Source organism: Oryzias latipes, chromosome 23 (assembly GCF_002234675.1).
Source record: "Oryzias latipes chromosome 23, ASM223467v1".
NCBI lineage: Eukaryota > Metazoa > Chordata > Actinopteri > Beloniformes > Adrianichthyidae > Oryzias > Oryzias latipes.
In genome coordinates, this window is record NC_019881.2 from 555832 (window position 1) to 567983 (window position 12152).

The 12152-nt window shown below is 49.6% G+C and overlaps 1 protein-coding gene across 1 annotated transcript in view; it reads right to left on the reverse strand.

Moving 5' to 3' along the window:
* The window catches only part of LOC101157410 (kinesin-like protein KIF21A), a 62704-nt gene that overhangs the window by 14731 nt on the left and 35821 nt on the right, over positions 1–12152 (reverse strand). The window contains exons 9-22 of the mRNA XM_020714266.2: positions 10871–11060; positions 7781–7844; positions 7504–7707; positions 6988–7035; positions 5029–5089; positions 4849–4957; positions 4589–4777; positions 4316–4515; positions 3231–3338; positions 3094–3162; positions 2862–3007; positions 2660–2795; positions 2394–2588; positions 1121–1222 (exon numbers count right to left, since the gene is read on the reverse strand). Coding sequence (XP_020569925.1) covers positions 1121–1222; positions 2394–2588; positions 2660–2795; positions 2862–3007; positions 3094–3162; positions 3231–3338; positions 4316–4515; positions 4589–4777; positions 4849–4957; positions 5029–5089; positions 6988–7035; positions 7504–7707; positions 7781–7844; positions 10871–11060 — 1821 coding nt within the window. The remainder of the gene's footprint in view (positions 1–1120; positions 1223–2393; positions 2589–2659; positions 2796–2861; positions 3008–3093; positions 3163–3230; positions 3339–4315; positions 4516–4588; positions 4778–4848; positions 4958–5028; positions 5090–6987; positions 7036–7503; positions 7708–7780; positions 7845–10870; positions 11061–12152) is intronic.

Sequence of the window (12152 nt, forward strand, 5' to 3'; positions counted from 1 at the left end):
GCTTTCGGCTTCTCCCATCAGGGGTCGCCACAGCGGAACAACCCTCCCTCGAGGACGAGTCGCATGGTTAACTTGGCAATGTTTTACGCCGCATGCCCTTCCTGACGCAACCCTCTCAATCCAACCGGGCTTTGGACCGGCACCGCAGCAGAGAAGGGAATAGGGAGCAGCCCAGACTCGAACCCTGGTTTCACGGACGGAAGGCGCCGCAAACCAGCACGAGCTAAACCGGCCCCCCAAACCCAAATCAGCACTAAACTAAAGAAAAAGACATTCACTAAATTCAGATTCACTAAAACTTTGAGGAAACCATCTCTTCAGGATATTTAGAGTCATCATCCATCTTCATAGCCCGCTGAATCTCTTTTGGGGTAGTTGGGGCTTATCCCAGGGGGGGCTCAGCCTCAAGAGGCTTCCGGTCTGCTGCAGGACCTCTGTCACACTAGTGTATAAAGCTGTGGAGGAGGCCAAAGTGCTGGTAGAAAACCCAGACATGCACACGAGGAAGAAAGAACTCAGCTGGGACTCAAACCAGGGCCCTTCTGCTGTGAGGCAAGGATGCTGGCCACTACACCACCGTGCAACCTTCAAAGTTGAACCTGTTTACTTTTCAACAATCAGCAGAAGTTTGAATCTGATTGGAGTCCTTAGAAATGCTGTTTTCAAACTCAGATGATGACTTTTGAAAATGTTCAGCACTTTTTTAGCCGCTCTGTTTGAGAAACGCGTCAAGTCAGATCGACCGTAAAAACATTAGCAGTTTTTATGACCCGTGTCGTAGAAAACGACACTTTCTGCAGTATTTCATAAGAAATGGTTGTGGGCGGGGCCGTTGGTGGGGAGTAAGCCTCTGCTCATTTCCCATCATCTCTCTGTTGACACTCTGCCCGCTGGCTTACAGCCCCCACAGCCTGGTCTACAGAGACGTCCAGTGGCCGTGGAGCGATGCAGCTGTACGCTGTTGAGCCAACGCCAGCTCAGATGAAGTTAAAGCAGTGCTGTGTTTAAGAATGCTGTTCTATCCGTCTTCTGGATGAATATGAATACAAACATGACGTAACATCGAGCTGTGATCTGTTACTGTAGATCCACTAAACCGGATGAAGAGCAGATCTGGCACCTTGTTGATGGACATGGTCATGAAATGATCCAGAAGGAATCGAGCCTCGGAGAGGCTGCAGGAGCTGATGACAGCCGTGACGTCCACCGTGTCGCCTTCCTCCTGCAGTCAAAGCAAAATCCCACGGTTAATAAAGACGCCAGCTGGTAACTAGATAGTTTTCCAAACGTCTTGAGTTGAAGTTGGGTTTAAGGCATTAAAAGACTCTTCTGGTAGAAACCACAGCATCAGCAGAGAAACACAGAACCATTTCCCAACCTTTCAATGGGAAAACGGAAAATCTTTGAAAAGGATTTGCTCCCTTTTCTGCTTGCATGACGAACCTCAATGATTTCGATCAAACCAAAATGTAGCAGCAGCTGGTTATTTCAATAGTGGCTCACCTTTCTAAGGAAAACAAGAAGAATCCAGGAAATCACAGTGCCTGATTTTTAAAGAATCTTTTTGTATAAAGGTGCAGAAAATAAAACACAGAGGTTCATCTCAATGGTTTGTAACATTGAAATGATGAGGTCAATGGTTTCCTGTGGGTTTTCCACTCTGTTATTTTGGTCCATTCTTCCAAGCAGATCTTCTCCAGAGCTGTGATGTTCTGAGGCCGTCGCTTTAACGCTCTTTCTATTGGATTACTGTCCACAGACGGGTAGACCACTCCAGAACCCTAAATGCTTTCCATGTAGACACTCCTCCGTGTCTTTGGGATCATTGTCCTCCTGGAAGATCCCGCCATGCTTCCTTCCTAAGCTAATGCGGATCAGTCCTTCTGTAAATCACCACAGAAATAAAGAGACAGCCCCACACTGAGCCTCACAGTGGTGCTCTAGGGACAAAACGCAGCATCCAAACATGCTGAGTGGCCTTTCTACCAAACACTCTCATGATGCAAATGTTCCCTTTCTGTGGATGTGGAACAACAACATTGGTGAACTTCAGAAACTAACATGGGAATGGATTGACATTCATTCTAGTTGACTTGTTTGTTTGATGGTCCTGAAGACATCTGGACAACTTCACCTGCAACGTGTTTCTGTCATAAAGATTCTGGGATAAAGATGACCTGGATCCATTTGAGTTCAGTGGATCGGATCGTTTAAAAGGAACTAATATTGACTTGTATCAGCAACAACAAATGGAACTGATGTAGAAAAATGAATTGTTACAGCCCTACTAAGCAGCCAGATGACTGATCAATAACTGATAACTAGTTGTAAAACCCAGCCGACATGAAAGGATCATGAAAGATCATGAAAGGATCAGAGTGACGTCTGCCCACCTTGGCCTCCTCCATCTGCATGATGTTGGCCTGACAGTCTGCGATGCTGTCGTTGATGTAGTCGATGTTGGCGCTCAGAGACTCCAGCTCCTCGTTCATGGACGCCAAAGAACGCTCGGCATCGGCGCCGTCTGTGGCCATTTTCTGCCTCTTTCTAGACGCCCGCTCCCTTCGTCTGGCCAGCTCCTCTCGTTGCTCCAGAATCAGGGAAACGGCGTTTAGTGGAGACCGTGGACGGCTGTTAGTCCTTTTGAAGCCTGCCCTACCTTCAGCAGACGGTTCATGTCCGCCTCCATGTTGGAGATGGTCATCCTCTGCATGATGATGTCACTGACACGCCTCTCCAGAGACTGCCATTTAGTCCTGGCTGTCCTGGCGCTCCCGCCCCGCACCAGAGAACTCCTAAAACAGGGAGGTGGCCGTCAAACCTGCTGAGGGGCGTCTGCTGGAGAGCCTGGGATGCCGTACCTGGCGCCGTTAGAGGCGTTTGCCCTCGCTGAGGACGGCCTGGCAGGTATCCCCCTTTGGGACTGTTCCTGCAGGGGCTCCGGCAGACTGACCTTCCTGTTCACCTTCCCAGATGCGGGCCTCACCTGCCGCCGCAGAGCGCTCACCTGAACGCACCACGGAAACAGGAAGCCGCTTTAGAGTCGCTGCTGTCGTCGCAGCTGTGTTTTTACCAACTCGCGGCTTGGCGGACCTCTTCGTTCTTCCTGCGAAGGATCAGTTCCTGCTGCCGCTTCTGAGCCTCCAGCTGCCTCATTTGAACCTAGAAGAGAGGAAGACGTTAAGAAGGAAAAGAGGAAAGCAGCAGATGGTTTTTGGACTTTGTCTCGCCTCTGCTTTGCGTTGATCCTTCTTCAGGGTTGCGATCTCTCGGTTCCTCCTGCACTCGGCAGCCCTGCTCCTCTCCTGCTGTTCCTTCATTTGACGCATCAGGGACACCTAGTGGCAGAAAACGGCACAGCCGGGACCAGATTTTGAAACCATAGACTGTACATGATAACTGGACTGAGTGACTAGCGTTCCAAACAGGAAGTACCCGCTGCTTCCAGGAAGCTAAGATCTTCTACTGAGACATGAACTGCTGTTCCTCATTTATTATAAGGAATTACAGACAAATGAATGTGTTTTTTAAAAGCTTTAACTGAATTATTAATGGATAACTATTGTCATGTTGTACAGAAAGCATGAAGGTTTTATTTGAACTCAGCTGTAAAGCCCTCTTGCATTGCTCCCAGTGCAGGTCTTGGTGTCTGTGCACCGCAGTGTCACACGCCGTGATGCTGCTGTGACATCATCAGTCTGTAGTTGGTATTTCTTCACAGAACTACACGCCACAGCCGTTATGATGTAAGCGATCAGCCCGACGAGCTGCTGGCGGCGGATCGCCAGGCACCGTAAAGTGTAGTGAACTGTGTCACATGTTGTGGTATTTATAGTATTTGTGGTCAATATTTGTTGGTTGCTCAGAAAAGTGTTTCTGTTTGTGTTAAATGAGAGGCTCTGTGTGTTAAATCAGTGAACTTCATGAAGCCAGTATTTTGTTTTTGATCTGTGCCTCAATGAGTTTAAATGAAAATGTCTTAGATTGAGGCTTTTTACAGCAATTACTAGCTTAAACATAACTGCCATTCAAACAGATCCCTTAAAGTCAGGATTGTTTAATGTGACGACGGCTCTGGTCATTGTTTGTCACAGTTACCGTTCTTGCTCTGCGACCTTTTGAACATGTTCCTGCTAATCTTCTGTAGTTATTCACCTTATAGGCCGACCAATCCTGCGCCCCAATAAAAGTAGGCGGTGCTTACTGGCCATCATTCAACAGATTGTCCAGTGGTGGGGGCGTGGCCTTCCAACACAGAAATGCTGACTCAGACTGACATGGACCAGTCACTGCCATCCAGACCTGCAGGTCTCACCTTGGTCTTCTTCATCTCAGTGACGTCCATCTGCAGCTTCCTCAGCTGCTTCTCGTACTGCGTCTGGTTCTTCAGCAGCCGGGCGTGCTCCTTCTGCGCCGACTGCAGCTTCTGCAGCTCCTTGTTCATGGAGCTCAGCTTTCTCTCGTATTCCGCCTTGATCCTTTTGGCTTTCTCCTCTGAACCCGACTCCACCGACCCTGGAGACGGAGAAACCAGCTTTTCTAGAGTCTTTGACCGTGATGAAAGCGGCGAGCCGCTGGCGGCCGGTACCCATGTTGTGCAGCACTTTGTCGCGCTCCAGCTGTGTGTCTTTGATCTTGTTCTGCAGCATCATCAGCTTCTGCTCGTACTGCTGCTTGAGGGTCTGCAGGCGCCTCTGGCTGTTCTCCAGCTCGTCTATCAGCTTCTGCTTGATGGCGATCTCACAGGTGATGTTGGCCAGGTCCGCCTGGACGCTCTCTGCACATCCACACATGGCTCACGTCAGTAAGAAGCTCACAGCAGAACACAATGACCGACGCTGGATGAACCTTTCTCGTCCAGTTCTTCAGAATCCGAGTCATCAGAACTCTCTTCTCCCGCCACGTCGGAGTCTTCCTCTTCTCCATCCTCATCGCCGTCTTCGTGTTCGCTCCCCTCCTAATGAAACCAACATTTTGGAGAAGCAGAAACCTAAAAGTGTCCTTCAGGTGCTGCAGCGTGACACTCACCGCCTCCGCCTCCTCACTGATTCGTTCCTGATCGTTGTCCGGGACGCCCTCTTTGACGGCGCTGGCAGGAGGAAGGAGATCAACGTGTCACATTGGCGCTTTAGAGAGACGTCCCCGTGGTTAGACATGTCATCACATGACGTTAGAGGGAGAAGCAGGTTAATCATGGTTCAGCTGGCTGTAAAGACAGACGGACGCTGCAGAGACGCTGATCAAACTGATGACGGCACGGCTGCACGTGTTCACACCGCCACTGGCGATGCAGCTTCATGTATGTTCATGGTAACGCGTGCAAACACGCCTCAAGTGTGTTCAGCCTTCCAGACTCTCGCGTTAACGCGTAGCTACTCAAGCTTTTACGAACTTTTTGGGCGATTGAATGCAATCTTGACCAATCAAGGGCTTAGATGTGGGAGTGACGTCAGGATGGCGTCCCTCTTCATTCTCAGAAGTGGCATAAAAAGTCCGACAATGGCAGAGAAGGAGCCTGGCGTCTCTATGTGTGACGTTACTCCATCATGGTTTCCCGCCCACATTTACACGCTTCAGCGTCTCACACCAAGCCTCTTCCAGCATGTGAACAGCCAGAGGCTCAGGCGGTTGGGGCAGGTCAGCGGTTCGATTCCCACCCCCCCCAGCCAGCTGTTGTTTTTCCTTTAGCAAGACCCCCCCCCCCAGTGTGTGAATGTGCTGTGATGGTCAGAGGGGCCGTATACTGGCAGCCCCGCCTCTGTCGGTCTGCTGAGGTGCATCAGCAGATACCATCACTGAGTATGAATGAATGATGGACACACTGGAAGAACAAATCTAAGCCGTTATTATCATTATCAAAACCAAAGAAGAAGCCCCTTCCATGTGGTCAAACATGCGTCAAATGCGCGGTGTGCACGGAGCATTAAAGGGCCGTTACCATGAGCTTAGAATTAATGCTGCACCATATGAGGAAAACTCACCATTTCAGATATTAGTGATCAATATTGTGATGATGATTTAACTTAGGATACATAAACGACCTGCTAAAATGACCAAAAACCCAATTTCCATTTCACTGCAACAGTTTAGTTTAAATGACTGTAATTATCCTCTAAAGGAGACGAGCATCTATCATAACAGGAGTTTAACCGATAGGTTAAATCAATAAAGGGTTTTTATTAGCTTCCATAAGATTGTTTTAGAACATTAATGGAAACCATTTATCACAATTTTCACAGACTGTGATACGAGTAAAGCACAGCTGGATATCGCGATAACGATAAATTTGTGATTTATTGTGGTGGTCTACTTCTAATGTTCATTCCTCATGAAAAGAAACCCAAGTGGTATTTTCATCCATTCACACATTTCTGAGTTGTCCTCTAAAGAATCGGAGCGCCAGCCCCTCCCAACCCGCCCCTTCCAGGAGGGGCTGCACGGCCAGCCCCGCCTCTCTTTTAACAAACGTTCTTCGCTGAGCTGGCCGTGGTCGGCTAAACGCCTTCTTTTTTTAGGCGCAGTGTGCATCTTGCATAAGTTCGGATGTTGTTTGTTTTCATGGGCGACACACAAACACGCTGCCGAGGTCGACTCAGGGTCGACGCCATGAAATGGGCGGCACCTACACGGAGAGAAAGGCGGAGCCTCAGAGATTGGGAAATAACTAATATTGAATAAGAATGTATTGTGTTGTGTGCTAAAGGTGGTAGACCATCATAAACATGGACGCTGTTGTCAGGCTTAAGAATGTTTCAACCCTTTCAAGACCTTATTTTAAAGTTCAGCTTCAAAGGATCTGATCAGCGTCTTTCAGACAAGAATCAAGAGAAAAACTGCTAGAAAATGAGTCTGTTAGGGATTTTGTTTCCTTTCAGGCGATGTCATCAGCTTGTTGTTAGTTAGAATCAAACCAGAGGCTCTAGAATGAATGAGGTGACGGATTGGTGCGAGCCAAAGGCCCCCCCTGCTCTGGGGAGCCGGTCAGACCTGGTCGGCTGAGCCTCCCGGAGCTCATCCTCCTCCTGTTGCCTCAGTCTTCGGTGGGGGTTAGGGCACAGAGTTTGGGGACAACATGGGGCAGAGTGAGAGAGTGGCAATAAAAAGAGAATCAGTCATGAACTTTTATAAATCCTATTTAGGAAAGCAGCTGCTAATCCTGACGCGGCCTTGATGGAGACCATCACAGACTCACTGGCTCCACTCTAGAACATCTAGAGCTCTGCAATCTAGGTCAAAGGTCCCCCAGGAACCAGGCGGATGCGTGTTTCTACCTCCTCATCTGCCCCTACGTATGTGTTTCCATCCTTTCCAGCACCTGAACTCGCATGCAGCACCTTACACCACAGTCCCGCCTGCTCTTACAGAGATGACCGGTCTTCCACCAGCAGGTTGTCGTCCATGAGACTCGATCTTGAGGGTCGGGGTTGACGATTCATAGAACTAAATTCATGGTCATAGTTGAACCAACAGCAGCAGAGAATCGGATCCAAGCAGGAACGTTACCTCCGTTTCTTCTTCCTCTCCATCTTCTTCAGCTTCTCCAGGCTCTTCTTAGCCATCTCGATGATGTCGTTGGCCTCCTTCTCAGGGGCCAGGAGGGCGGCGGAGAAAGACCCGGCGCCGGCGAACAGCGAGGAGCGCGTGGAGGCCCGGGACAGGCTCTTCCTCAGGCTCTCGTTCACGGATTCACTCTCCAGGAGTTTGGCCCTGAAAGTCATTGACGTCTGCGTTTAGCACATCATCTTCTGTCATGGCTCCCACAGAACGGGTCGGTTCCCACCTGAGCTCCTCAATCTCTTTGATGTAGTTCTCAATCATGGTTCCGATTTCCTCGCTGCCTTCTCCTGAAACAGAAGCAGCATCTTTCTGTCATTGTGCAGCTTAAAGCGTGTTTCATTCACATCCAGAACTATTCTAACAAGTAAAGCTACAATGTCTTTAGTGTTTTTTTCAATTAGAAATAAGTTTCTACATCTGTGGAGTCGGTTCGTGGAAAAAATCCCCCGCAGACTCTTGTTTGGGATTCCTACTGTTCTCCATTGACAAAGCTGCTGGCCCATACCACTAAACTACCTCCACAGTGCAACAGCAGCACTTTCCTGCTACATTCTGACTGAAGGGACCAGGAATCATGCGGTTCCTGTACAGATTCAGGTTCTGGTGGATGAGATGGAACAGTGGCTCACTGCAAACAAACCGCCTGGTCCTGCTTCTCCAAACTCAAATGTGGGGAGTGGAGCCTTTCCTGTGTTTGGCCTCAATGACATTTTTAGGAGAGTTTTTCACCACAGTTACTGTGTCGACTCCCCTGCAGTGGTCCCCAACCTTTCTCAGGCCACCGATCGGTTAAATGCCAGGCAGGATTCTCACGGACCGGCCTTGGAGTGTCCCTTAAGTTTTGAGGTCAAAGTTCATCGTCATCCTCTTCAAACCCTTTATTTTTAGTTTATTGTTTGAAACTAGATTAGGCGTGGAAACTGCAGACTGTCACACAGGAAACCTGGGTCTTTGACCTTCACGCTGCTGCCTATCTGGGGTTGTGTCAGGAAGGTGATCCGGCGTAAAACTCTCTGCCAAACCACCTGTGCTGTGGTGGAAAGGGGACGACATGTTCTTTAGAAACCTGTAAAAGCTCCTTTTGATTCCCTCTTGAGCGTCACAGTGAAGCTAAAAACGACTTCAGCCACGTCTGACTTTAAGGTGTGTCGGATAAATGCAGTTACCAAAGCTGTTTTTAGATATATATGATCCTAAACACGACTTCACCACTTGAAGAATGAGTCTGGTGAGGAGAAGAACCGTCGTTGGTTCTGGTTCTGTTGATGCAGACGTCTTATTTTGGAGCTGAAGGCTCCTCAGTTTCCTCACTGGCTCAAAGGCCTTTGTTTGTGCTGACATGGGCTTTAGATCAGACGCCGCTTTGAGAAAGTTCTGGATGGATTCTCAACACGTGACCGAATGTGGAGAAAATCCAGACGTTTTACAACATTAAACTTTCTTCAGAATCTGATTATAAATAAAATGGAAAAATTGTAGGTTGTTTTTTTTACGGCCCGGTTCCAGCTGTCTCGTGGACCGGCACCAGCTGTCTCATGGACCGGTACCAGCTGTCTCATGGACCGGACTCCAACCGTCTCATGGACCGGCACCAGCCGTCTCATGGACCAGTACCAACCGTCTCATGGACCGGTACCAGCTGTCTCGTGGACCGGTACCAACTGTCTCATGGACTGGACTCCAACCGTCTCATGGATCGGCACCAGTTGTCTTATGGACCAGTACCAACCGTCTCATGGACCGGCACCAGCTGTCTCATGGACCAGTACCAACCGTCTCATGGACCGGTACCAGCTGTCTCGTGGACCGGTACCAACTGTCTCATGGACCGGACTCCAACCGTCTCATGGACCGGTACCAGCTGTCTCATGGACCGGACTCCAACCGTCTCATGGACCGGCACCAGCTGTCTCATGGACCGGACTCCAACCGTCTCATGGACCGGTACCAGCTGTCTCGTGGACCGGCACCAGCTGTCTCATGGACCGGTACCAGCTGTCTCATGGACCGGACTCCAACCGTCTCATGGACCGGCACCAGCCGTCTCATGGACCAGTACCAACCGTCTCATGGACCGGTACCAGCTGTCTCGTGGACCGGTACCAACTGTCTCATGGACTGGACTCCAACCGTCTCATGGATCGGCACCAGTTGTCTTATGGACCAGTACCAACCGTCTCATGGACCGGCACCAGCTGTCTCATGGACCAGTACCAACCGTCTCATGGACCGGTACCAGCTGTCTCGTGGACCGGTACCAACTGTCTCATGGACCGGACTCCAACCGTCTCATGGACCGGTACCAGCTGTCTCATGGACCGGACTCCAACCGTCTCATGGACCGGCACCAGCTGTCTCATGGACCGGACTCCAACCGTCTCATGGACCGGTACCAGCTGTCTCATGGACCGGACTCCAACCGTCTCATGGACCGGCACCAGTTGTCTTATGGACCAGTACCAACCGTCTCATGGACCGGCACCAGCTGTCTCATGGACCAGTACCAACCGTCTCATGGACCGGTACCAGCTGTCTCATGGAACGGACTCCAACCGTCTCATGGACCGGTACCAGCTGTCTCATGGACCGGTACCAACTGTCTCATGGACCGGACTCCAACCGTCTCATGGACCGGCACCAGCCGTCTCATGGACCAGTACCAACCGTCTCATGGACCGGTACCAGCTGTCTCGTGGACCGGTACCAACTGTCTCATGGACCGGACTCCAACCGTCTCATGGACCGGTACCAGCTGTCTCATGGACCGGACTCCAACCGTCTCATGGACCGGTACCAGTTGTCTTATGGACCAGTACCAACCGTCTCATGGACCGGCACCAGCTGTATCATGGACCAGTACCAACCGTCTCATGGACCGGTACCAGCTGTCTCATGGAACGGACTCCAACCGTCTCATGGACCGGTACCAGCTGTCTCATGGACTGGTACCAGTACGCGGCCTGGGGACCAATGTTACACTTTACACCTTTTTCGGTTTTTGCTGTCTTGTATTTGAGTTTTCGTCCCGTTTGGGTCGACCGTTCTTTTCTGTTCCAATGAGGAACCCCCCCCCGTCCTGGATACAGGTCCTTCACCAACACAGTGCAGCTCATAGAATCCAGGAGCAGAACACATGAGGACCAGTGGACCGGGTCAGAGAAAAGGATTTTTCAAACTGATTTTAAAGGGAGATTTGACTAAAGTGAAGGTGTGAACAGATATCTAACTGATGTAGTATTCTGGGATGGATCCTGGGCTGTTTCTGTGCATGAGATGGTTTTGTTGTGTTGTGGCGGTCGTCCGTCCCCCCCACCTGCTTTAGCCAGAGCCTGGTTGGCCTGGTCACTGAGGAGCTGCGTCAGTCTGGCCCTCTGGGCGTCGATGGTCTCCTGCATGGCCTTCACTCTCATTCTCAGGTTGTTGTTTTCCGTCTGCAGCATCGAGTTCTCGTGCACCAGGTCGTTTATTCCCTCCACGCCGTTTTCCCCCACCATCCGTTTTCCCTGACAACCAAGGGGACAAAGTCACCGTTCTGAATCTGAATCTGATGACATGATGGGAAATCAGGCCGGATCAGCAGGATGATGACTGGATGGATATGGGACGTTGTCTCCCAATCATGTCATGTAGTACTGTGACCATCTGGATACATCCTCCACTAGAGGTTTGCATGTCATGAACGGATCGGGACGTTTTACTGCCGTAAAGCGCAGCAGAGTACGGCAGCAGTTCAAGCAGGAAGCCAACTTGAAACAAAACGTATAAAAATATAAACCAAATTTCATAACTGTCACAATGTTGACCACATAGAGCACGGGGGCCAAACTCCAGGCCTGGAGGGCCGGCCTCCTGCTGGTTTTCCAGGAATCCTGCCTCATCTGGTGTTGATTACCTGGAACAGGTGTGTTTAGCCAATCAGGAGAGCATGCAGGTCACCGGCCCTCCAGGCCTGCAGTTTGGCTCCTGTGACATGGGGGAAGTGGCGTAATATTTGGGCAGACTGAGCGGGTAGCCGTTATAGATCGGATCAATAAGTATCTCTATTGTCCAAACGCAAACAACAACCTACTCATGCAGATCAGACTTCTCCCTGTAGAGACGCTGCACAGCAGCAGCTAGCTGTGCTGAGTGCTAGCTGCATGATTTAACCCCTTCAGACCCAAAGTCTACTCTGATGTGACTTTATTTCTCTGACAGAGACCCTGGTTAACTATTGTCCTAATAAAACCCAAACTGTGATGTCATTAGAGGTTAAAATAGAATCCCATCGTCTTAAATTAATAATAAATAAATGGTTCTAATGAACTCAGTCGTGAATAGTCATCATTTTCATGATACAACAGAGTTTGAAATGAAGATATGAATTAGATTTAGTTAAAAATGTTCAAGATATTGGAGCTAAAGTCAGTAATTTTCTAATGATCTCCTGTATTTACTAGATAATAGTTCATGCATGTCCTTGTTAATGGTTGATTGTTCCAGTTACTTCACAGCAGTGCTCTGCTAAAGCGTTCAATGATAAAAGACGCTTCATGTGGGACAACCTGAGTCTGTTCTGCAGTGTTTTACAAAAGTATCGGACCGGGACTCTGTAT